General features: G+C 40.7%; 1 protein-coding gene across 1 annotated transcript; it reads right to left on the bottom strand.

Moving 5' to 3' along the window:
* Nucleotides 1-280: 280 nt before the first annotated feature.
* LOC135556057 (sideroflexin-5-like) lies at nt 281-23,071 on the bottom strand. Its single transcript, XM_064988942.1, has 14 exons — nt 22,826-23,071; nt 10,524-10,592; nt 10,019-10,096; nt 9,797-9,823; nt 8,121-8,175; nt 7,998-8,023; nt 7,710-7,763; nt 7,518-7,574; nt 6,966-7,031; nt 6,575-6,665; nt 5,606-5,721; nt 3,085-3,170; nt 2,670-2,787; nt 281-2,465 (listed from the first exon to the last, which is right to left on the bottom strand). The coding sequence occupies exons 1-14, from the start codon at nt 22,880-22,882 to the stop codon at nt 2,388-2,390; spliced, it is 978 nt and encodes a 325-aa protein (XP_064845014.1). The 5' UTR covers nt 22,883-23,071; the 3' UTR covers nt 281-2,387.
* Nucleotides 23,072-26,640: the final 3,569 nt, after the last annotated feature.

Consider the following 26,640-nt stretch of genomic DNA (forward strand, 5'->3'; position numbering starts at 1 on the left):
ATTTATAAGTTATATTCTTCAAGAATTAATGGGTATATATAATTAAGTTAAGTCCAAAAATGAATTTAGCAACTAAGGATTCCAGTTTTAAATATGTAGAGGAGGTAATGGATAACACATTGGTTAGTACAATATATTCTGGTAATAATGTTATATACACACAAAAACATTTTACTGTGCAATATAACTGTGCACCAGTTATATAACTTCTTCAATCAGTCAATACTGTATTGTACCCTTTCTCATGCAATTATCATCGGGAAAGGAATGTACAAAAATATAAAACGTAGAATAGACAACTTTATTTTTAGCAACCGTGGTCCACAAACCGACTTCCTCTAGAATGTCCTAGAATGGCCCTAGTCAAGAAACAGACCTCGGCTGCATCCCGATTCTCCACCCTTCTCCCCAAGTGTGCACTCCCAATAATAGTGGTGGAATCTTACACCAATCCAGTGCTTTTAAATCCATGATGGTGCACACCTAGGGAGGAGGGTAGAGAACTGGGATTCAACAATAGCCTGTATTTCACCCCTAGACTATTTCCACATGTTGTTATGGTAAAGCCTGAATTTAAAATGGATTCAATTGATATTATGTTTACGGACAATATATTTTTAGCCATGAACACAGAATTAAATAGAACAGTAGAATGGAGATGATTACAGGATGGCCATCTTTTGATATACAGAGACTTCAGAAAGTATTCACACCCCTTGACTTTTTCCACATGTTGTGTCACTGGCCTACACACAATACCCCATTACGTCAATGTGGAATGTTTTTAGAGTTTTTTACAAATTCATTATAAATGAAAATCTGAAATGTCTTGAGTCAATAAGTATTCAACCCCTTTGTTATGGCAAGCCTAAATAGGTTTAGGAGAAAATATTTGCTAAACAAGTAACATAATAAAGTTGCATTGGCTCACTCTGTGTGCAAGAATAGTGTTTAACATGATTTTTGAGTGACCACCTCCTCTCTGTACCCCACACATACAGATAATTGTAAGGTCCCTCAGCCGAGCAGTGAATTTCAAATACAGATTCAAACACAAGGGAGGTTTTCCAATGCCTCAAAATAAGGGCACCTATTGGTAGATGGGTAAAAAAAAAGCAAACATTGAATATCCCTTTGAGCATGGTGAACTTAATAATTACACTTTGGATGGTGTATCAATACACCCAGTTACTACAATGATACAGGCGTCCTTCCTAACTAAGTTGCCGGAGAGGAAGGAAATCGCTCAGGTATTACACCATGAGGCCAGCCAATGGTGACTTGAAAACAGTTACAGAGTTTAATGGCTGTGATAGGAGAAATGGAGGATGGATCAACAACCTTTTAGCAGGACAATAACCTAAAACACATGGCCAAATATACACTGGAGTTGCTTACCAAGACAACATTGAATGTTCCTGAGTGACCTACTTCCAGTTTTGACTTAATTAGGCTTGAAAATCTATGGCTAGACTTAAATGGATGTTTAGCAATGATCAACAACCAACTTGACAGAGCTTGAAGAATTCTAAAAAGAATGTATAAATATTGTACAATCCAGGTGTGCAAAGCTTGTAGAGACTTACAGCTGGAATCACTGCCATAGGTGATTCTAACATGTGATTGACTCAGGGGTGTAAATACTTATGTAAATTAGATATTTATGTATTGTGTGTAGATGGGTGAGAGAAAACAAATCTATCTAATCCATTTTGAATTCAGGCTGTAACAAAACAATGTGGAATAAGTCAAGGGGTATGTAACAGTCTGTCAGGATCTATCACTCAACACTGATTCATGTGATTGTAAAACTATTTTTGATTGTATCTTTTACTTAAACATTTTTTTTTTAAACTTCGGGTCAACAATAAAAACATCTCATTAAAATGTTAACAATTGGGTTGATCAGCATGACCAAGTGCGAAGTAGCTGGTATGGTATGGGCATTACATTATAAAGTTCCATCATAACATATTACAACATATTACATATGACAACAATATTGTTCCGTTAACCTCCCTCCATCCTTACTGATTTGCATAATTTTCACATTCCATGGAATGTGTTGCATTAAAACCATTGATTAAGACAGTACATTATCTATGCTACACTATTTTAATGCAGCAAAAAGTGCCTGGAGCTGTTACCATGCTATGGGAGACAGAGATCCAGGGTGAAGTTTACCCTAGGTTCAGATCTGGGATAAGCTTCTCCTCCCCAATCCATTAATGGGAAAATACAAAACTGAGCCAAGATCAGCATCTAGGGGCAACTTCACCCTACACCAGAGAGAGACCTGGAGTGTCCGTTACAGCCAGTCAAAAAGGAGGCTAATTTGCACCGCTGTTCAGTGCCCTGTCCTCTACTCTCTCCTCGGGGGCCAGTCATCACAGTCCCTTGTTGTAGGTCACCACCTTGCAATCGGTTGCCATTGCGATCTCCGGCTCAAGCTGAGACACCTCTATCTGTTGAAGTTGAACCACAGAAACATGTAAACACACAATACGCCTACCAACCGTCTGCAACACCTAATAGCCTGTCACAGTACCTCTAAATCCAGAACCTTTATCGTTCGTTCTTAATTACAAGAGAGACAAGTGAAGTGTGTGTGAGGTGAATTCCTCCCCAGCTGTCCAGCCAGCCTCCAGGGATAGCAGCAGCAGTGGTACCTGAGACATCTGTGGGAATAGGCTGATGGCCAGGGGCAGGGAGAGGCTGAAGGTAGCCAGACACACCAGGCTGTGGATGGGCAGCAACAGCCTCCGATTCATCTGCAGCAATGGAAGTCTAACAGACAATAAGGGAAGCACACATTTGATTTTGGCATTTGTATTGAGTACAATCTCAACACGAATACAACATTTCTTACACATGATTACAAAATGATTAAACCTCCACCCTTCCAAAAAATGAAATGCCACAGAATGTTAATTTGTTGAAAACATTGTCCTATCCAGGACCCTATTTTTCAGGCTTTAAATATTGGGATGACCATAACTCAACTGACACTATTCTGATATTAATGCAGGGACTAGACAAGGCAGTACACTAAATATTTCTGACCCATCTAGAAGCATGACTTACTTTTCTAGGTAGGACATAATGATGGGAGGAAGGACAAATATTGGCATCGGGAGGACCACTCTGGTAAAGGCTGTCTCCATAATTGCCTGGGGGGAAAGAACAATATTGTGCACATGCTTCAATTCAAAATATTGCAATATGTTGGATTAAATTCCCCCTCCCATGAGGTTTGAAGGATGCAGCATGTGGACATATCAGGAAAAACACATACATATGTTTATGTTTAATAATAATAAATTATAAAATAAACCTGTTCTTACTTTTTTGAACCTCATATAAAGAATCATACTGACTTCAGTCACAGACAGACTATTCAGAAACTGATTCTCCACACATTAAAAATACACATTTTGCATCAAATATAAAATATCGACAGTTTGCAGACAAAATATTTTGCCAGGAACAGAGAACTAAATAGAACACTAGAATGGACATGATTACAGGATGGCCATCTTGGTCAGGGTATCTTTCATTCTAAATATTGATTGAATATGCTAAAACAATGAATTTGATATACAGTGCTTTCAGAAAGTATTCACGCACCTTGACTTTTCCACATTTTGTGTTACTGCCTGAATTTAAAATTGTCTGGCCTATACACAATACCCCATAATGTCAAAGTGGAATTATGTTTTAAGAATTTTTTATAAATGATTTACAAATAAAAAGCTGAAATGTTATGGCAAGCCTAAATAAGTTCATAAGTAAATATTTGCTTAACAAGTCACATAAGTTGCATGGATTCACTCTGTGTGCAATAATTGTGTTTAACATGATTTTTAAATGACTATCTCATCTGTGTACCCCACACATACAGACAATTTTAAAGGTCCCTCAGTCGAGCAGTGAATGTTAAACACAGGTTGAATCTGTGTTTACAAAGACCAGGGAGGTTTTCCAATTCCTCACAAAGAAGGGCACCTATTGGTAGATGGGTAAAAATAAAAAAGCAGACATTGAATATCCCTTTGAGAACGGTGAAGTTATTCATTACACTTTGAATTGTGTATTAATAAACCCAGTCACTACAAAGATACAGGTGTCCTTCCTCACTCAGTTGCTGGAGAGGAAGGAAACCGCTCAGTGATTTAACAATGAGGCCAATGGTGACTTTAAAACAGTTTAATGGCCATGATAGGAGAAAACAGAATGGATAAACAACATTGTAGTTACAACACAATACTAACTTAAATGACAGAGTGAAAAGAAGGAGGCCTGTACAGAATACAAAATATAAAATAAAAAAAACATGCATCCTGTTTGCAATAAGGCACTAAAGTAAAACTGCAAAAAAGGTGGCAAAGAAAGTAACTTTATGTCCTGAATACAATTTGTTATGTTTGGGGCAAATCCAATACATCACTGAGTACCACTCTTTACATTTTAAAGCATGTTGGTGGCATCATGTTATGGGTATGCTTGTCATCGGTAAGGACGAGGGAGTTTTTTAAAATAAAAATAAATGGAATAGAGCTAAGGGAAATCCTAGAGGAAAACCTGTTTCAGTCTGCTTTCCCACAAACACTTGGATATAAATTTACCTTTCAGCAGGACAATAACCTACAACACAAGGCCAAATTTACAATGGAGTTGGTTACCAAGACAATATGAAATGTTCCTGAGTGGCCTAGTTACAGTCTTGACTTAAATCATCTTGAACATCTATGGCAAGACTTGAAAATGGCTGTCTATCAATGATCAACAACCAACTTGACAGTGGTTAAACATTTTTTTAAAGAATAATGTACAAATATTGTCATAGTAGGGGCACCCCCCCTGAAAAATCTCAATTACAAATATATATTAATAAAAATATACAGTACCAGTCAAACTTTTGGACACACCTACTCATTCAAGGGTTTTTCTTTATTTTAACTATTTTCTACATTGTAGAATAACAGTGAAGACATCAAAACTATGAAATAACACATGAAATCATGTCGTAAGCATAAAAAGTGTTTAAACAAATCAAAATATATTTGAGATTTGAGATTCTTCAAAATAGCCACCCTTTGCCTTGAAGACAGCTTTGAACACTCTTGGCATTCTCTCAACCACCTTTATGAGGTAGTCACCTGAAATGAATTTCAATTAACAGGTGTGCCTTCTTAATGCGTTTCAGCCAATCAGTTGTGTTGTGACAAGGTAGGGTTGGTATACAGAAGACAGCCCTATTTGGTAAAAGACCAAGTCCATATTAGGAGCTGTTCTTGCCATAATTATGATTCTACAATGTAGAAAATAGTAAAAATAAAGAAAAATACTTGAATGAGTGTGTCAAAACTTTTGACTGATGCTGTATATTAGCGGACTGATTTAGACTTTTTTTTCTGGCTTTAACACAACAAAATGTGGAATAAGTCAAGAGGTATGCATACTTTCTGAAGGCACTGTATCTGCACAGTATGTTTGATAGCTAGCGAGTGGAATGACTCCATTTATTTTCTCTTTGTGGCCAGGAAGGAAACAGTATTTTTATTAAGGCTTGTGCGAGAGGTCTCACTGATGACCAGCCACTCACATGTTTGGCAGCAATCTTTGAGGAGCCCAATATGTTCCCATTTTCGTCCAGCACGTCGACGCCCTCCGACAGCTCATTGTGCCTCATGAGGCCCACGTTGCAAATGTTGGCACTGGCTAAGTAAGCAGAGAATACTGGTTGTGACAGTGGCAATGCCTGACATTCAGCTGAGATTGAGACCTACCCATTTGAATACTCTAAAAACATATCTTTCCTTCCTCCCATTCTTGAAGTAATCACTGATCTGACACCACTAGACTAGTCAGATAGGTGCAGTGAAATGTTGATTTTCTTTTACAGGGTCAGCCGTAGTACAGCGCCCCTGGAGCAAATTAGGGTTAAGTGCCTTGCTCACATGCACAACAGATTTTTCACCTAGTCAGCTCCAGTTTTTGAACCACCGACTTTTCGATTACTGGCCCGACGCTCTAACCACTAGGCTACCTGCCGCCGACTACTTTAGGGATGGCAGGAAGGAAGGATGCATTTTAAGAGTATTCCAACAGGGCCAATGTATCTATTTCATCTTGATTTGTTTTGAGTATTCCGCTTCAGCATGTGAGGTCTATAGACAGGCCCTTAGTAAGCACATAGGTTTCACATTTACAACTGGGGAGAGCTTATAGTACAACCTTGACAATATTGAACAGAGATCTATGTAGTAGGAGGGTAGCTATTAGCTACACAATGCTAACCATACAAAGCTTATAGAGAAGAAACCGGCAGCTCTTGTTAAAGGTGATTTATCCCTGTGATTGATGCATTTATAGCAAAGCTCTATTAACAAAAAGGAGAAGACCTACATACAGGACAGACGGAGAATGAACCCAAAAGTAAACGCAGTGCAGCCTATTCATTTGCACCTGTAGCTCATATTACTTTGTGACAAACTGATTTTAAATCAAGTTTAGATGTTCACATTAATACTATATTAATGTGTTTTTATTCGAATGATTTACGAATACTTACCCACAGCTGGGAAAGGGATGAGTCTCTGTATTATCATTCGGGTTGCTGGACTCAACCTGTTGGCTTTCTGAATCAGTACATTCAGTCCTACCTGAACAACACAGCACAAAGTTTAGGATACACTCTAAAACCACAGGAGGCTGATGAGGGGAGGGCGGCTCATAATAATGTCTGGAATGGTATCAAACACATGGAAACCATGTATTTGATGTGTTCCATACTATTCCATTCTTTCCGTTTCAGCCATCACTATGAGCCAGTCCTTCCCAATTAAGGTGCTATTGGCCGCCTGTGCTCTAAACCCATTTAACACGTTACATACAGCAGAATATAGCAGAATCGCTGAAACTGAATATTCATTCCCATACATGTATAATAATCATCAACTGACCGCAAGAGAGACAGCACTGGTCACAGCTCCGAAGTAACCTTGAAGAAACGTGGATGTCGGTGTAGGCTAATATGAACAACAACACGAATGACTTAGTATCTCACAGCCTCTTACGTAAGGCTAACATTGGCTAAAATCACTCTCTTGAATACCAAAACCTTGAATGGAAAATGTACACTTTGACATCAGTCACATGTTCAAAACACTTTCTATACTGTACATCTGGGTGGTGTTAATTAGAGCAAACCATAGCCGTTGTTGCAATGGAAAACAAACATGTGTGTCTCTTATTGCACAAGCCCAGGTAGTCCCTCGCTGTTTCAGTCCATTTTCTTCTATTTGGTGCCTAATGGACATGAGCCATGGCTAAAATGAAGGAAGTCTACAGCGCCAGATGCAGGAGATGCAGTGCTAGTTGCTATGGAGCAGTGGAACAGTATGTGGACCAAAAACACTGACACAGAATTGTAATTCAATAGCTTTTCTGAGAATCAAGTCGTAAATAATATAAATGATCCTCTCATACACTACCTTGGTAGCATCATACACTACCTTAGTAGCATTGCGGTTTGAGTAGTTGACACAGGCATTGTGACTCTGGTTAAGCCACTGAAAGGAGAAAAAAAAACATTCTGTGAAATTCAATTACATCACTTTACCTCTCTGGGAAGGAGAGCATATCCAATGTGGATATTAACAGCATGGGACCGTTATTGCTGAAAAGGTTGCTTGTAATGTCTTTACCTGCCAGAAAATGGTGGATACCACAGTCTGATTTGGAAGAAGAAGGCCCACAACCTAGATTAGGCCAGACAGGGAGACAATAGTGCAACTGCTCTAGTCTTGCAAGGTCTCCAGAATGACTGCTTCCCTCGAAACCAAAAAGTCAGTACAACCAACAGTGTATTATTAAACAAATAACCATACCAGATGTTACACGTATTTACATACAGTAATCATCTTCAGGACAAAGTTGAATATTGTATCTATAGATACATATGAAATACCGTAATAATTTCATATAAGACTTACAATTGGTGTTCCAAATGGGACATAACCTGTTTAGATGCAACAAAAAGATATAGAATCAGTGTAAAAATTACCATTAAAAAAATAAAAGTCACTCTGGTGAAAATCTTCACTTGGAAGTCATACCTGACATTCGAAAAGGCATGAAAATCTTCTCTCCTGTGTCAGGATGAATCATGGCCTGCATTCAGATATGAGAAAGAGTGACATCATCATCATGCTTCCAAGAGGAGAGGGAAAATGTATGTATGGCAATACATACAGTTGAAGTTGGAAGTTTACATGCACTTAGGTTGGAGTTATTAAAACCTTTTTTTTAACCACTCCACAAATTTCTTGTGAACAAACTATAGTTTTGGCAAGTCGGTTAGAACATCTATCTTGTGCATGACACAAGTCATTTTTCCAACAATTGTTTACAGACAGATTATTTCACTTATAATTCATTGTATCACAATTCCAGTGTGTCAGAAGTTTAGATACACTAAGTTGACTGTGCCTTTAAACAGCTTGAAAAATTCCAGAAAATTATTTCATGGTTTTAGAAGGTTCTGATAGGAACCTATCAGAGGTGTACCTGTGGATATAATTCGAGGCCTACCTTCAAACTCAGTGCCTCTTTGCTTGACATCATGGGAAAATCAAAAGAAATCAGCCAAGACCTCAGAAAAAAATGGTAGACCTCCACAAGTCTGGTTCATCCTTGGGATCAATTTCCAAACGCCTGAAGGTACCACATTCATCTGTAAAAACAATAGTACGCAAGTATAAGCGCCATGGGACCACGCCGCCGTCATACAGCTCAGGAAGGAGACACGTTCAGTCTCCTAGAGATGAACGTACTTTGGTGCAAAAAGGGAAAATCAATCCCAGAACAACATTAAAGGACCTTGTGAAGATTCTGGAGGAAACAGGTTAAAAGTATCTATATGAGGACAAAGATCGTACTTTTTCGAGAAATGCCCTCTGGTCTGATGAAACAAAAATAGAACTGTTTGGCCATAATGATCATCGTTATGTTTGGAGGAAAAAAGGGGGAAACTTGCAAGCCAAAGAACACCATCACAACCGTGAAGCACAGTGGTGGTAGCATCATGTTGTGGGGGTGCTTTGCTGCAGGAGGGACTGCTGCACTTCACAAAATAGATGGCAACATGAGGGAGGAAAATGATGTGGATATACTGAAGCAACATCAGTCAAGAAGCTAAAGCTTGGTCACAAATGGGTCTTCCAAATGGACAATGACCCCAAGCACACTTCCAAAGTTGTGGCAAAATGGCTTAAGGACAACAAAGTGAAAGGTATTGGAGTGGCCGTCACAAAGCCCTGACCTCAATCCAATACAAAATGTGTGGGCAGAACTGAAAAAGTGTGTACGAGCAAGGAGGCCTTACAAACCTGACTCAGTTACACCAGCTCTGTCAGAAGGAATGGGCCAAAATTCACCCAACCTATTGTGGGACGCTTGTGGAAGGCTACCCGAAATGTTTGACTCAAGTTAAACAATTTAAAGGCAATGCTACCAAATACTAAATGAGTGTATGTAAACTTCTGACTCACTGAGAATGTGAGGAAATAAATAAAAGCTGAAAAAAAGAATTCTCTCTACTATTATTCTGACATTTCACATTCTTAAAATAAAGTGGTGATCCTAACTGACCTAAGACAGGGAATTTTTACTCGGGTTAAATGTCAGGATTTGTGAAAAACTGAGTTTAAATGTATTTGGCTTAGGTGTATGTAAACTTCCAACTTCAACTGTACATGGGGTCATGTATGAACAGACGTGTGCCACAACTTACCTGCGTGACCTTTTGGGCTTCCCATAGCTAAATAGTAATAAAAAAAACAGCTATGTCAGTTCAGCGCAGTGAGGGGAAATGTTGGGCAGCTGAATGTAAGGAGTGTGTTACAGCTACACATTGAAAGTGTCATAAACATTATGCTTAAAATAAAATTACATTTTGGAAAAGTATATATTCTGTAACACTGACAAAGGAATTTCTGAAAAACAAAAAGCTAACCTGTAGATCAGAAACTCCAGGTGGTAGTTTTCCGTGTTTAAATTCATCCAGGAGCTTAATGCATTCTGTCAATCGTCTCTGGAGAGATAAGAGTAATTTGAGTCAACAAGATAATTAATAATAGGCAGGTTTCGAGTTAATGTGTTATCTCATAGAAGGAAATCGGGCATCTTTAGCCCAGTGGGCCTGTCCCAAAATTATTTTGAGCAGAATTAACAATTGGGCCTTTGAGGGAAAAATGGGCTGGTGTATGAGAAATTTGTGGGTCAATTTCTGTTCCTAGTCCGACCCTGTGTTATCTGATTTGATTCTAGATCTAAAGTATTGGACGGTATTCTCCTGTTGCCACTATTCCCAAGTCTCATATATAAGTCTGGTCTCTTACAAAAACCAATTGCTGAAGTAGTAAAACAGTATGTGGATTTTTAATTTGTAAGTCGCTCTGGATAAGAGCGTCTGCTAAATGACTTAAATGTAAATGTAAATGTTTTCAACTGTACCTTACCTCAGACACAAAGAGTGTGCTGGGGTCAATGATCTCTACAAAGTGTTTCAGCCGGCCAAGAAATGAACTCTGGAAAAGACAAAGCAAGTAGTTAATTCTTGATGTGCTAATGCAATACCAAATCTTAACACCCCATCACTCTGTAAATAGGTAGCACACTTGTATGTGAGGGGGACTGAATGAGGGGGAAATCAGGGGAAAGAGGGAGAGAACATCTTTAATGGCTATGTACATTATCAGTGGTACACAGAGTGGGTGAGACCTCGCAGGACAAAATTCAAACTACCCAATTCAATCCTTTATTGTATACCATTAACAATAGTAACTAAATTGCTTGTGCACATCTACAATAATCCAGTCCCACTCTAAACAAAAGATAACTTTTAAGGCTCAATGAAGCCTTCATAAACCCTTCATAAGGCAAATATGGTTGCCTCAGAAATCCTCCATAAGTGACAAAAAGGTTATGCAACATTTTCCAAAGCAGTAGACGTAAGGACAATTTCGATCAACCTTTACGTAGTATTATATTACTTACAAATGCTTTGTGAAGCTATGTAGGGCTTATGAACTCTTTCACAGTCCTTACTTGTTTACATTCATGCCTAGTGTCTCTTGGTATCTTTCCAATGTATAACTCTTATTCAGTGGTGTAAAGTACTTCAGTAAAAATACTTTAAAATACTACTTAATTAATTTTTGGGGGTATCTGTACTTTACTTTTTATTTTTGACAACTTTTACTTCACTACTTTCCTAAAGAAAATAAATGTACATTTTACTCCATACATTTTCCCTGACACCCAAAAGTACTCGTTACATTTTGAATGGCTAGCAGCACAGGAATATTGTCAAATTCATGCACTTATCAAGAGAACATCCATGGTCATCCCTATTACCTCTAATCTGGCGGACTCAATGAACACAAATGCTTAGTTTTTTGGCAAATTATGTTGGAGTGTGAACCTGGCTATTCGTAAATAAATTAAAACAAGAAAATGGTGCAGTCTGGTTTGCTTAATATAGGGAATTTTAAATGATTTATACTCACTCTCAATACTTAAGTATATTTTAGCTATTACATTTACTTTTGATACTTAAGTATATTTAAAACCAAATACCTTCAGACTTTTACTCAAGTAGTATTTTACTGGGTGACTTTCACTTTTACTTGAGTAATTCTCAATTAAGGCATCTTTACTTTTACTCAAGTATGACAGTTAAGATACTTTTTTCACCACTGCTCTTATTTTATATTTATTTTTAGACTGAGACATACACTACCATTCACTTAGACATTTTTATGGACATTTTATGTCCTTTAAAATAACATCAAATTGATCAGAAATACAGTGTAGACATTGTTTATGTTGTAAATGACTATTGTAGTTGGAAACGGCAGATTTTTTTAATGGAATATCTACATAGGTGTACAGAGGACCATTATCAGCAACCATTTCTCCTGTGTTCCAAAGGCACGTTGTGTTAGCTAATCCAAGTTTATCATTTTAAAAGGCAAATTGATCATTAGAAAACCCTTTGGCAATTATGTTCGCACATCTGAAAACTGTTGTTCTGATTAAAGAAGCAATAAAACGGACCTTCTTTAGACTAGTTAAGTATCTGAAGCATCAGCATTTGTGTGTTCGATTACAGGCTCAAAACGTTTTTTTTTTTACAGTTTTGTAGGGATTGATACATTTTCCGTAAGGCAAAGTCAAGTCTGAAATTTCCAAGTGTAAATTACTAACTTCAGAAGCCTTTTTCATCCTCAAATACACTACAAGTTATTGTCACGTTCTGACTTTTATTTCCTTTGTTTTGTCATTATTTAGTATGGTCAGGGCGTGAGTTGGGGTGGGCAGTCTATGTTTGTTTTTCTATGATTTTGGTATTTCTATGTTTCGGCCTAGTATGGTTCTCAATCAGAGGCAGGTGCCATTAGTTGTCTCTGATTGAGAATCATACTTAGGTAGCCTGGGTTTCACTGTGTGTTGGTGGATGATTGTTCCTGTCTCTGTGTTTGCACCAGATAGGGCTGTTTAGGTTTTCTCACGTTTATTGTTTTGTTAGTCTATTCATGTATAGTTTTCTTTATTAAAGAACCATGAATAGAAACCACGCTGCATTTTGGTCCACCTCTCCTTCAACTCAAGAAAACCGTTAAAGAATCACCCACCACAACAGGACCAAGCGGCGTGGTAACGGGCAGCAGCAGGAGCAGCGAAATAAAGACTTCTGGACTTGGGAAGAAATCCTCGACGGGAGAGGACCCTGGGCAAAACCAGGGGAGTGTCGCCGCCCCAAGGTGCAGCAGGAGAAGCGGCAGCAGGAGCAGCACGAGGAGGAATGGACATGGGAGGACGAATTGGACGGAAAAGGACCCTGGGCACAGCCAGGAGAATATCGCCGCCCCAAAGAAGAGCTGGAGGCGGTGAAGGCAGAGAGGCGCTGGTATGAGGAGGCAGCACGGCAGCCCGAGAGTCAGCCCCAAACATTGCTTGGGGGGGGGCACACAGGAAGTGTGGCGAAGCCAGGTAGGAGACCTGCGCCAACTTCCTGTGCTTACCCGGGGGCGAGAGAGACCTGGCAGGCTTCGTGTTATGCGGTGGAGCGCACGGTGTCCTCAGTGCGGGTGCATAGCCCGGTGCGGTACATACCAGCTCCGCGTATCGGCCGGGCTAGAGTGAGCATCGAGCCAAGTGCCATGAAGCCGGCTCTACGCATCTGGTCCCCAGTGTGTCTCCTTGGGCCGGCTTACATGGCACCAGCCTTGCGCACGGTGTCCCCGGTTCGCCTGCATAGCCCAGTGCGGGCTATTCCACCTCGCCGCACTGGCAGGGCGACCGGGAGCATTCAACCGGGTAAGGTTGGGCAGGCTCGGTGCTCAAGAGCTCCAGTGCGCCTGCACGGTCCGGTCTATCCAGTACCACCTCCACACACCAGCCCTCCGGTGGCAGCTCCCCGCACCAGGCTTCCTGTGCGTGTCCTCGGCCCAGTACCACCAGTGCCAGCACCAAGCATCAGGCCTACAGTGCGCCTCGCCTGTCCAGCGCTGCCGGAGCCTTCCTCCTCTCCGGCGCAGCCGGAGTCTCCCGCCGGTTCGGCGCTGCCAGAGCTCCCGACCCTCAGTCCAGAGGTGCTAGAGCCCCTCATTCCAGAGGAGCTTGAGCTACTCAGTCCAGCGCTGCCAGAGCCTTCCTCTCCAGTGTGGCCGGAGCTTCCCGTCTGCCCAGCGCCGCCTGAGCCACCCGTCTGCCCAGCGCCGCCAGTCTGCCCAGCGCCGCCAGTCTGCCCAGCGCCGCCAGTCTGCCCAGCGCCGCCAGTCTGCCCAGCGCCGCCAGTGCCAACAGGCTGCCCCGCGGCCAGTCTGCAAGGAGCCGCCAGTGCCGCCAGTCTGCAAGGTGCCGCCAGTCTGCAAGGTGCCGCCAGTCTGCAAGGTGCCGCCAGTCAGCCAGGGGCCGCCGGTGCCGCCAGTCAGCCCAGAGGGGCCAGAGCCCCCCAGCCCAGAGCTTCTGCCCAGAGCTTCCGCCCCTCTGTCCCGAGCGGTCATTGAGAAGGGTTGCCATGGTTAGAAAGCCACGGAGGCGGACAATAAGGCGGACTAAGACAATGGTGAAGTGGGGTCCGCGTCCCGCGCCAGAGCCGCCACCGCGGACAGACGCCCACCCAGGTCAAGGTTTTGCGGCCGGAGTCCGCACCTTTGGGAGGGGTGAGGGGGGTACTGTCACGTTCTGACCTTTATTTCCTTTGTTTTGTCAGTATTTAGTATGGTCAGGGCGTGAGTTGGGGTGGGCAGTCTATGTTTGTTTTTCTATGATTTGGGTATTTCTATGTTTCGGCCTAGTATGGTTCTCAATCAGAGGCAGGTGTCATTAGTTGTCTCTGATTGAGAATCATACTTAGGTAGCCTGGGTTTCACTGTGTGTTGGTGGGTGATTGTTCCTGTCTCTGTGTTTGCACCAGATAGGGCTGTTTAGGTTTTCTCACGTTTATTGTTTTGTTAGTCTATTCATGTATAGTTTTCTTTATTAAAGAACCATGAATAGAAACCACGCTGCATTTTGGTCCACCTCTCCTTCAACTCAAGAAAACCCGTTACAGTTATCCATCAACAGGGTGATCAAATTAAGATGCCACCTCTGTACACATGGGCTGTGAAGACATTTATATATGGGCTGTGAGGACACTGAATAACAAAAGGATATACAGATTATGCAGAAGTCCAGGTAATTCCAAAGAGTTCACATATTTTTTCTTGCCACTGTATATATAAAAATCCTTGTCTAACTGTTCTGAACTTTAATGTATTTGTACGTTTATGTGGGCCCCAGGAAGAGTAGCTGCTGCATGTGCAGTAACTAATGGGGATCCTAATGAACTAAACTAAACTTGGTGGTGAAACATTTTGTTTTTCCCTTCCCCTTACTAGATGGGCCCGGCCGTACATTGTGAGCCAACAGTTTGAAAAGGCCTGATGGCAGTGCTTGCCAAGATTCAATTTGGCAAACCAGATGGACTGAAACATGGCAGCTTCAATCAGATGCCTTCAAGCCATGCATCACTTATGAAAGGCAGGAGACAAAAGGCAAGACGGGAGAGTTCGTCCCTCCATATTCATTATCTTTCCTACATTCAGTTTTAATTGAAAACAGACTCCTCCACCTCTAATGCCATGTGATTGTGAAGAGTAGCTACCGTTCTGTAAGTCTGTGTAACCTTTTGTTATTCAGTGTCCTCACAGCCCATATATAAATGTCTTCACAGCTCATGTGTACAGAGGTGGGATCTTAATTTGATCACCCTGTTGCTGAATAACTTGTGGTGTATTTGAGGATGAAAAAGGCTTCTGAAGTTAGTAATTTACACTTTGAAATTTCAGACTTGATTTTACCTTACGGAAAATGTATCAACCCCTACAAAACTGTCCATTAATTATAACCCACAAAATAATTCAAATTTCCTGTTGATGCAGGATAGTTTTTCTGCTGTAGCAAACTGGCTCAAATTAAGTTCCTGCATTCTGCAGCGCTGCTGTAGCTCCAGTTTTGTCTGGGAGAAGAGCACAGGCTCCATGTGAGAAGACTGTTTTAATCATGCATGTGCGTCAGTTCTCCAGAGAATACACAACACACAGCTAGCAGAGACGTCTCACGGGCAGCAGCAAAAGAAGTCAGTGAGATTCAAGACCTGGCCTAATTTTAACTGGTGTGATGCAACGAACTGAAAATGTTACTGCATATGCCTTTTTGTACCGTAAACCAACCTGTGAAGATTTTTGGGCCACAAAATATGGACGGATGCTCTATTCGTGAAACAATGAAACCTTCCATCATCCATTGATAAATGCAGCGTTTGACATCATATGACTGGAAGCTTGTAATGATAAAAATCAAAATTGCTATTGCAGGATGATTCAATATTTCACTTGAACAAAATTATTTTGGTTTTGCAATTGCATCAGAGGTTGTGAAATGGAGGTCTAAATAGACTTAAGCCTCTTGGAGCTGTGAGAAGAGACTACTTGGGGCCATGCAATAGCCCGTGTAAATTACTATCTTTCAAGTATCAAGTTCATTAGTCTTATGTACGGGATACACATGGTATACATCGTCCTACGGAATTCTTACTTGCAGGTTACTTCCCGACAATGCAACAATAAGAAATAAGAAAACAAAGTAATGGCTCAGTAGAATAAACATTTTAGCATAGTACAGGAAGGCACAATTTTGTCCAATATTTACACATGTTTTGGGGAAGGGGGGATTGTGTGTGTGTGTGTGTGTGTCATAGTGCTGAGTGATTGGTGTTTTTTGAGGTCGTTTCGGTGTCTGTTGGTTTTTGATTTCGTCCAGTGATGGTAGTGACAGCCCATTACTGCTTATCACTTATTAACTCCAGTCTAATTTATTCACATTACTTTAAAATATTTAAATTGTGTATATTACATTTGTTTTATTTGATGACTTTATTATTTAATTCCAAGTCATCATCTGTATAAAGCTGCTAGCTATGCTGTCTGACAAAAATCACAATTTTAGTAGTTCTTCAATGTAAATAAGGCATACTTTTATGACTGCTGAATACCATCTATTAATCACATAGATATTGTATTTGTATTTTATGTATTTTCAGGTAAAGATACTTCATGAAGCAAATACTCTCTACCCACTTATTATACCTCAGTGTCTATCCCTCTCGATCACGCATTCTGTCTCTTTTACATAGCAGGCGTAAAAGAAACACAGAACGCAATGGATTATGGTCATTGTAATTAATTACCACATTTTCTGTGCAAAACTTAGTAGAATATATGCCTATTGGAATCTACAACTCCCTACTACATCACACAGTTCTGGTTTGATCTGATATATCTCTAGAGAAGCTTTCCATTGACCTCCTAAAAAAACGAATTGACATTTTGGTTAATCGCACTAGTGTTGTGTGTGTGTGTGTTATGCAGGGTTGGGTAGGTTACTTTCTAAATGTAATCTTCTACAGTTATTAATTACCTGTCCAAAACTGTAATCAGTGATAACTTTAGGATTACCCAAACTCAGTATTGTAATCTGATTACTTTCAGGTACTTTTAGATCACTTTCCCCTTATGAGGTTCAGGTTAGTAGCTGGCACAGCCACAAAGTTATAATATTTGATTTTAAACCTAACCTTAACCACACTGCTAACCCTAATGCCTAACTATAACCTTAAATTAATACCAAAAATACTTTTACAATATAGCTTATTTTGACCGTGCAGTTGGCCCAACTAACAGAAATCGCTCAGTTCTGCCTTTATCATGGAGGACTGATTGGGCTCATTGCTTTGAGTTGAAAAATAAATGCTGCTCTCTGAATGGCATGCTTGAACACTGAAAAAGTGCTATTTGTGCATGAAAAACAAAATGGTAATTTTCCATTAAGAAAATAAAAAGCCCCACTCCTGGTCTTCTTAAAATTAAAAGTGTTTTTGACAGCATGGAACTCAAACTTTCATTCCGGACTATGCAGCTGTTGCAACAGTGTATTTTTCACTGGCTGTCCACCGGAGGCATTTTCATTACTCTGCTTCTGATGCAAAACATTTCTTAAACAGAATCAAACGGAATGAAACGAGGAGGGACCTACCTGAATTTGTTCAATAGAAACTCTTGTTTTGCTCTTTTTGCTTCCGTGTGATTCTTAAACTGTAAACGGTTTCTCTAATATATATACCCCTGGTCGCAAAAACAATGATTGATGGACAGCTTAAACTTCTTCAATTCAACCAATTGGGTTAAAATACACATACATTTGTGAACAGCAATCCACAACAACCACAATCTGTAAGGCGCATATAAATGAGAGCAGCAGTGTGATTCACATCAATGTGCTATGTAGTCTAGATATCAATAATAAGAGATATCAGTATCGTCCGTCCGTTGGTTACGTACCACGGCTGTAGTCCTTATCTCCAAACGTTCATTCAAGTAGGATTATCTTTGGATGCCGACAGCGGTCGCACCATTGGAATACAAAGCTTTTGGACTGTTGCCTACAAAAGCCTAATCCTTGTCTTTTCCCGCGATCCATCAAACACATTTGGTGCGTCGTCATAGTGGTCTCTGATTTGTGGTCAGACTCGCTCAGGCAGAACAAACTTAAAAAATGCACCTTTAAAAAAAATGCTGATTGGAATGTAATTGAGACAACAGAAAGGTGTCCCCAAAATAATTCTGAATTTAAAACTTATCCTCGAAGTAATAATCTAGTTTTTCAAAAATATGTGTAATCTGATTACAATATTTTAGCTGGTAATGAATTGCAGTTAGTTTTCTTTGTAATCCGTTACACCCTAACCCTGGTGCTGAGGTGCGGAGAGTCAGTGCAAGTGGTCATTCTAGTGGCTTGTAGATGGAAACTGTCTCTGAGCATGTTGGCATCAGACCTCATGAGCCGATACAGTCTGCCCAATGATAAGGGAGTGAATAGCTCATGGCTGGGGTGTGTGGGTCCTTGATGCTGCAGGCCTTTCTCAGGCACCATTTCGAGTAGATGTCCTGGATGGGTTGGAGCACAGTCCCAGTGATGTACACAGATGTCTTCACCACCCACTGGAGGGCCATGTGGTTGTGGATGGAGCAATTCCCGTATCAGGCCGTGATGCAACTGGTCAGAACCCTCTATATTTTGAAGAGGTAGTATTTGGAGAGGACTGGGTGGCATTCAGATTTTCTTCAGCTGGATGTAGAGACGCAGTTGCACCCTCTTGACAAGAGGTGGTGGTGTTGTTGGTCCATGTCAAGTCCTCGTGAGGTGGATGCCAAGGAACTTAAAACTGCTGACTCTCTCTACTGCAGTCCCGTTGATGTGGATTGGGGCATGTTACCTCCTCTGCTTCCTGAAGTCAACAATCAACTCCTTGGTTTTGCTGAAGTTGAGGGAGGGGCTGTTGTCCTGGCACCACAATGCCAGTTCACATACCCTCCCCTATAAGCTGACTCATCGTTGTTGGTTATCAGGCCTACAACCATGGTGTCGTCAGCAAACTTGATGGAGTTGTGTAATTCAAAACCACTCAGTTGTGGGTGAACAAAGGGTACAGCATGGAGATAACAATAGTGTTGAATGCTGAACTGTAGTCAATAAACAGCATTCTCACATACAGCGCATTCGGAAAGTATTCAGACTAGGGATGCACAATATATCGGGTGAGCATATATCGGCCGATATTAGTGGTACGCGCAATGTGCTAATGTCCAACCTCAAAATATAAAATCAGTCAATTTAAATAAATCAGTCAATTTGGGGTGGCAGGGTAGCCTAGTGGTTAGAGCGTTGGACTAGTAACCGGAAGGTTGCAAGTTCAAATCCCCAAGCTGAAAAGGGACAAATCTGTCGTTCTGCCCCTGAACAGGCAGTTAACCCACTGTTCCTAGGCCGTCATTGAAAATAAGAATTTGTTCTTAACTTACTTGCCTAGTAAAATAAAGGTAAAAATTAAATAAATTCATTAGGGCCTAATCTATGGATTTCACATGACTGGGCAGGGGCACAGCCATGGGTGGTCCAGGGAAGGGCATCGTCTGTCTAAAGGTAGACAGACCATTAATCTGGCACACATTGTAACAGGATGACCCAGATTCTTAGGAGCTGAACTATCTGATGTTTGCCTGGCTATCCAAACTCCTTGCTCCAGGCGAACACCACACAACGCACATGGAGGATAGTTTCTTCTTCGCAAAGAGTCTGGATAGTCCCAGTCGGTATTAGATAGAACGTTGAGGTTCCGCCGCCTATTGTGAAAAACAACCTGTGGTTACCCCATTGGCTACGTGTAGCCTAATTGGACACCGGGTCCCCCATGCAGAATAGCCTGAAGCCACAGGGCTCTTCTTGCAGGCTCTATTTCCCTATGTGGGAGCATTGCGAACCATAGGTCGGGATTTTTGACCTGGTTACATTGAACAAGACAGCAGCTTTTCGGTATGTTTTGTTATTTCTGTGTAACATAAAATCTACAGAGAAGTTGGCTCTTTTACAATGCAGGTCAATGGGAAAGAATGTTTGCTTTCTCCAATTTGGGGGAGTAGTCAAGGGGAATTCTTTCTTATGACCTGAATACCTCCCTGATGATTTCTAGAACGCAAATACATTCTAACCATTCTGATTGGTCCCAGCAATCGTGGTTTGGGCCAGAGCCAGAACACAAATGGGTAAAGCGCCATTTAAAAATGTCATTAGCTTTGATAATCTGATTGGTTCCAGATTATTCAATCACTGATGACTTTGTTTTGTACAACACCCCTCACCTCAAACAGCGCGGCAGAATAATTTAGTTTTGGTCATTAGAAGAGGCATATTTAAATGGTTGGAAGTAGGGATGCACGATATATCGGTGAACATATCGAAATCGGAAGATATTAGCTAAAAATGCCAACATCGGTATCGATGTCTAGTTTAACGCCGATGTGGAAAACTGATGTCAAAGCTGACGTGTATACATATATAACGTGGGTACATGAAGTAATGACGCCACGTAAAATTTTGGGCAATAAATGCAACACAACAATCCTAAACAAGCCTGCTATGTCTGCTATTTGGATCGAGCAGTCAACAAGTCGAGCAGTCATTTGAAAGAGTAACAAAATTTCAGCGAGACAACTCAAAGGCGAAATCCATTAAAGCCAAGATAATGGAATTCATTGCCCTTGACAATTAACTGTTCTCTGTCGTGGGTGATGTTGGCTTTCGCCGACTGGTTGAGCATCGGTACACACTACCAAGTGTACTATTTTTCAGATGTTGCCCTACCAGAGTTACACAGTAATAGCATCACTACTATTAGCTTCACGACATACATACTATGGAACATTTGGTTCTTTGCGTGTCAAAAAAGATACAGTAGCACTGGCAAAGCTGTACAAAAAAGGTCTGCAAACAAGCAAACACTGGCCACGAACGATGTGTTTATAATACCGCGTTGGTAATAAAGTATCATTTGTTCGACCGCAACTTCTGAGGTAGCTAGCGTTAGCAACTTAACCCTGTTGCCCAAAACTAACGTTATAAGCAGCCAGCTAGCTTCATCTGGCTAATGAGGCGTGGCCGGACCATGTCATGTGTTGTGAAGCAAGCCACAAAAAGGATTAGGCACAATAGTGGAATTTGCGGTTTTCCTTCAAAATAAAAGTACACCATTGACAGTGATGTAAATGAATACAAATAGTACAATTATGCCATACTTTTATTTTGAAGGCTAATTGCAAAGACCACTGTGGTGGCTATTCCTTATTGTGGCTAGCTTCACATAGATGGGTCCGACCATTAATCAAATAAAAACTGAATTATAAATTTGAGTTATTTTAGATGATGACACCTAACTATATAGTTAGCTAGCTAACTATAGCTACTGAAACAGATTGTCGTTTTGCTATGTTTTTGGGGAATAACATTGTTTGCATCCATGAGCTAGCAAGCTTTTTTTTATGACCAGCACTGTAGGTGCGCAAGACATCATAGCATACGTATCGATGAATCGTTGTGACATATGAAATACAAGTGATAGTTATTACACATTGATTACACTACGTAAAAAATGTAGGAATTAGTTAAATTATTATGTGACGTGCAGTCATATTCAGGTCCTGATTGGTCAACAAGCTTATTTGACATGTCAAATAGTGTTAAATAGTATATTTTTTGACACGCAAAGACCCAAAGCCGTTCCATAGAAATCCTGGTTGAGAATGAAACAACTGATCAACGAAACAGCACAGCAAGTGGGAAAAAAATTGTTTTGATGATGTTTTACTGGTAATGGGGACATACGTAAATGCCAACAAAATAGTTTTTTGGTCATTGTGGTGTGTGTAACCTTTATTTAACTAGGCAAGTTGGTTATGAACAAAAAGCCAATTCCGGACGACGCTGGGCCAATTGTGCGCCGCCCTATGTGAATCACGGCCGGATGTGATACAGCTTGGATTCGAACCAGGGACTGTAGTGACGCCTCGTGTGTTAACTATTTAAACTGTATTAGAATGCTTAAAAAGCCACTAAAATGTTAAATATCAATTAGCTTTATTGGTATCGGGGGTTTTTTGGCAAGGAAAATAAGTATTGGCCAAAAATGTCATATCGGTGCATCACTAGTTGGAAGGAACACATTTTTTTTAAACAAAGTGATGAGGCCTACATAAATTCTTACTTGTCACTTTTTTATCCCTCATGAAGGTTTCAGATTATGCCGAGATAAAAAGGCGCAAAGAGATAAAAAATAATCCGGATGTCACATAAAAAGTCATAACAAAGCTATTAAATTATATTTAGGCTGTTCTATATGCCTATTCAGTGCAGTCTACTCAAGTGTAATAAAGAACCTGAAAAAAATCTAGAACATTTTGCCAATTTTTCTTTAAGTAAGACTAATGCTGATTTACAGATCAGGCACGCAAAAAGTTTGGATCCATTATTAGGACCATAGGATGTTCGCAAAGTATTTTAGCATCAGCATTTAGCTACAGTGGGGCGGCCAACGCTGCTATCATCTCCGAAACACATCCCCACCCCTCGTTTTCGCTATTTGTTAATTTCAAGAATACTTTCTTGCATTTGCACAGAACATAAACAGGATTGCACTACAAAGATTTTACAAACATGTATCGAGCGGACGTCAGAGGCAACTTTTGTACAAAGTCACAAGCAGCGAGCATAATGATGTGATCGCAGGCAGAAGTCGGATCTATAGTGTTTTTTGTGCACTCGTAGAGATACCAAACAATGGGATTAAAATGATACAAAAAAGTCAAAAAATATGCTTTACCTGATCATATCGAGGTTTTCCAAGCTGGAATGCAGGACAGGCTGCAGATTCCGCCATGAGAACGGATAAGTATTTGTTTATAAATAAAGTCAATCATGAAACGGGATTTTTAAGTAGTGAACTAGCTATACTCCGTGAAACTAGAGAAGCAATTAATCGCAATGTTATTTGGGAGGTGTAGTTTCTGTCATCTCCAGTTACACAGCGAAAGTTATGCAAGATGACTACACATCCCAAATAATTGATCAGTTGAAAATAGGTTGCATAACTGTTTTTGTGTTATGGCAGAGAGGAAGAGGCGAAGCGAGAGGTTTTACTTCGCCCAAAATCTGTCCATGAAAATAAGTGACACACTCTTTCCACTGCATTTCGCCTGGTGTGCAAGGACTGCACGGCGTGCGTCCACGTTGCGTCCACGTTCAACCAAGAACCCTCGATGTGTAACGTAAACTCGTACATCGCCTTGGTCCGTACAATTGCCCTTATTTTAGCTCCCCAAAAACGTAATACCTCCTGATCAACTGTAATGTCAATACCATTGTAAAGCACAATTTCTCCCTTTTCCAACAGAATCAATTACATGACCTAAACACTGCCCGTTTCTGCATAATTCAAGCAGGCAATGAGCCCCGTTGGGTCTTTTTTTTAAATGGCAGGTGGGGAAGCAATACTAATGCGTGATAGTGAGAATGAGAGATGGCTGTGTGGGAAAATTGCTTTTTTTTTCACTCGATCTGTCCAACGTATCACCTTATCGCCTCTAAAATGTAAATAAAACACTATAAAGAGTTTATATAATGTGTCATTACATACCTATTTGAAGGTTTGTGTCAAATTTGAATTGGGTTTTTAGGGCGGTGCTAAAGTGATCTTAGAAGTAAACAGCGGCTTTGAGAATGATGATCTAATACAATGATGATGCAAAAAATGACTAGGTGTCCCCTCCTTACCCCCGTCACTGTCCATTTTTTTGTTTTTAAAGGATGATAGAAGTGCTACACCTGGAGGAAAGAGACTGTAAGACAGAAATAGTTGCTTTATGCGTGCTATTACAGTTACGACATGACACGTCAAGATGTAACGGAGGGTCAGTTTTTTCAACTTTTCTCGCGTTGTCATGCTGAAACAGGGAAGGGCCTTCCCCAAACATTTGCCACAAAGTTGGAAGCACAGAATCGTCTAGAATGTCATTGTATGCTGTAGCTTTAAGAACTTCACTGGAACTAAGGGGCCTAGTCCTGAAAAACAGCCCCAGATTATTATTCCTCCTCCATCAAACTTTACATTTGGCACTATGCATTCTGGCAGGTAGCGTTCTCCTGGCATACGGCAAACCCAGATTCATCCGTCGGACTGCCAGATTGTGAAGCGTGATTCATCACTCCAGAGAAGTGTTTCCACTGCTCCAGAGTCCAATGGCGGCAAGCATTACACCACTCCAGTCTACTCTTGGCATGGAAACCTATTTCATGAAACTCCCGACGAACAGTTTCTGTTCTTGTGCTGACGTGGCTTCCAGAGACAGTTTGGAATTTGGTAGTGAGTGTTGCAACTGAGGACGATTTTTACACGCTACAAGCTTCAGCACTTGGTGGTCCCGTTCTGTGAGCTTGTGTGGACTACCACTTCGAGCCATTGTTGTTCCTAGATGTTTCCACTTCATAATAACGGCGCTTACAGTTGACCGAGGCAGCTCTATAAGGGCAGAAATTTGATAACTAACATGTTGGAAAGGTGGTATCCTATGACAGTGCCACATTGAAAGTCACTGAGCTCTTCAGTAAGGTCATTTTATTGTATTTTTTATTCAACTAGGCAAGTCAGTTGAGAACAAATTCATATTTTCAATGAAAGCCTACCAGGGAACAGTTGGTTAACTGCTTTGTTCAGGGACAGAATGACAGATTTTTACCTTGTCAGCTCGGGGATTCGAGCCAGCAATCTTTCGGTTACTAGCCCAATGCTCTCACCACTAGGCTATCTGCCATTCTCCTGTCAATTTTTGACTATGGTAATTGCAAGGCTGAGTGCTCCATTTTATACACCTGTCAGCAATGGTGTGGCTGAAATAGCCAAATCCACCTATTTAACGGAGTGTCCACATACTTTTCTATATATAGTGTATTTGTGTTTAGATGAACAAGATCAGAGCTACCCTTTCCCGCTAACTTTAGAGTGACTGTGATGTACTCTAAACTATAACAAATGCTAAACAATCCTTCAGGTCAGTATGATCAATGATTATGCTTAATATGCTTTATATTACTTTGCATTGATACAGTATCTCTCAAATTTAACCAATGCGAAATTCCAATACAAAATAATTTGTTTAGCTTCTTTCTATTCTGTGGCTGCATGAAATAGCAAACAAAATGTGAATTGAAAGATTAGATTTGTCTACTTAATCTTTGTTTTACTTCATCCTACTGACGTCGGTAACCCAAGTGATTTTTTTGGGGTCCCCCAAAACATTTTTATGAAAAAAATATAATTTTGTGATTATTGTTTTTGATAAAAGAAAGACTGTAAAATCCCCAGAAATTCAGCTAAAAACTAGTTTAATTTAGGAAATCTGTTCCCAAGTATTCCCATGATTTAAAAAAAGAGAGATTTGTGATTGTGCCTCAATTGTAATCAAGGTAAAGAAAATGATTGTTATAATCATGTTCTGGCCCGCTGACCATCGGCTTGGCCAAAAAGTGTCAGCAGCTGAATCTAGTTGCCTACCCCTGTTCTACACTGCACCAATGCCTCCATCTTGGCACTCCCCCACGTTGTAAAACATATTTTGGAAGCTATAGAAATGCATTCATAAATGTCTACCTTTGTTTTGTCACGTTTATTCTATTACAGACACTTAATGCATACTTTTTTATTATAATGTGTGAGCTAAACATTTCAAATAAAAAAAATATATTTTAAAAAATCCTTAAAGTAGCAAGTACTAATGTTACTGTCCTCACTATAACAACCAAAATATTTAAATACATGTAGTGTTGTCCTTGAAACATTTAAATGAAATAGAATTCCATTCATTCCTATGGAGGACTGCTTTTCTGAGCAGTACCAATAAGGCTTCAAAGCCTCTCATTGCATGCTAAAATCTACTCCCACGTGATGGATTCGACTTCCGCTTTACTTCCCTACTGCAACGCGCTGGTGGGAAGCTTGCCAGAGTCAATTATTTGAAAGACTCAATTTATAAAGATGGGGGTGGGTCGGGGGACACTGTGGCCCTGTCCGACGATACCCCCGGACATGGCACGATATAACCCCACTCACTTTTCCAAAGCACAGTGGTGTGGGGGCTGTGCTTTTGCGATGTGTGTATGTGGCACCGTGATAGGCATGGGCATAGGTGTGGCTGAAGGACTCCCAATGCAGTGTCATGGACAGAGCCTCTCTCCTCAGCACAGGAAACAGGTGTGCTCACTTCAGCACCACGGACAGCAGCACTGTGGAAGGCTGCACTACTTTCAGCACTAAGCCAGCTGAAGACAGTGCCACAGCGCTGCTCACCCAACACACATGTGCAGGATTGCTAATCAGGACACAAAGGCATTCCTTTATCAACGGACTAGCACAGAGTGCTGGCTGGAGCACATTCAAGTGGAGCAGTTAGGAAGACACAGCTTGCCTCGTCTCCCACAGACTCCTCAGAAGGAGAGTTATGGACACACCGACGCAAGAGACTACTGGTGGCTGTCATCTTTAACCACTCTCTTTCCTGAATGGCTTGTGGACTAGAACGCCAGAGACACTAAAAGTAAAAGAATCTGAAACTTGACCTTTTTTGTTGTTGTAGTTTGGCACAC

The sequence above is a fragment of the Oncorhynchus masou genome, chromosome 15 (genome assembly GCF_036934945.1).
Source record: "Oncorhynchus masou masou isolate Uvic2021 chromosome 15, UVic_Omas_1.1, whole genome shotgun sequence".
NCBI classification, from domain to species: Eukaryota; Metazoa; Chordata; class Actinopteri; order Salmoniformes; family Salmonidae; genus Oncorhynchus; species Oncorhynchus masou.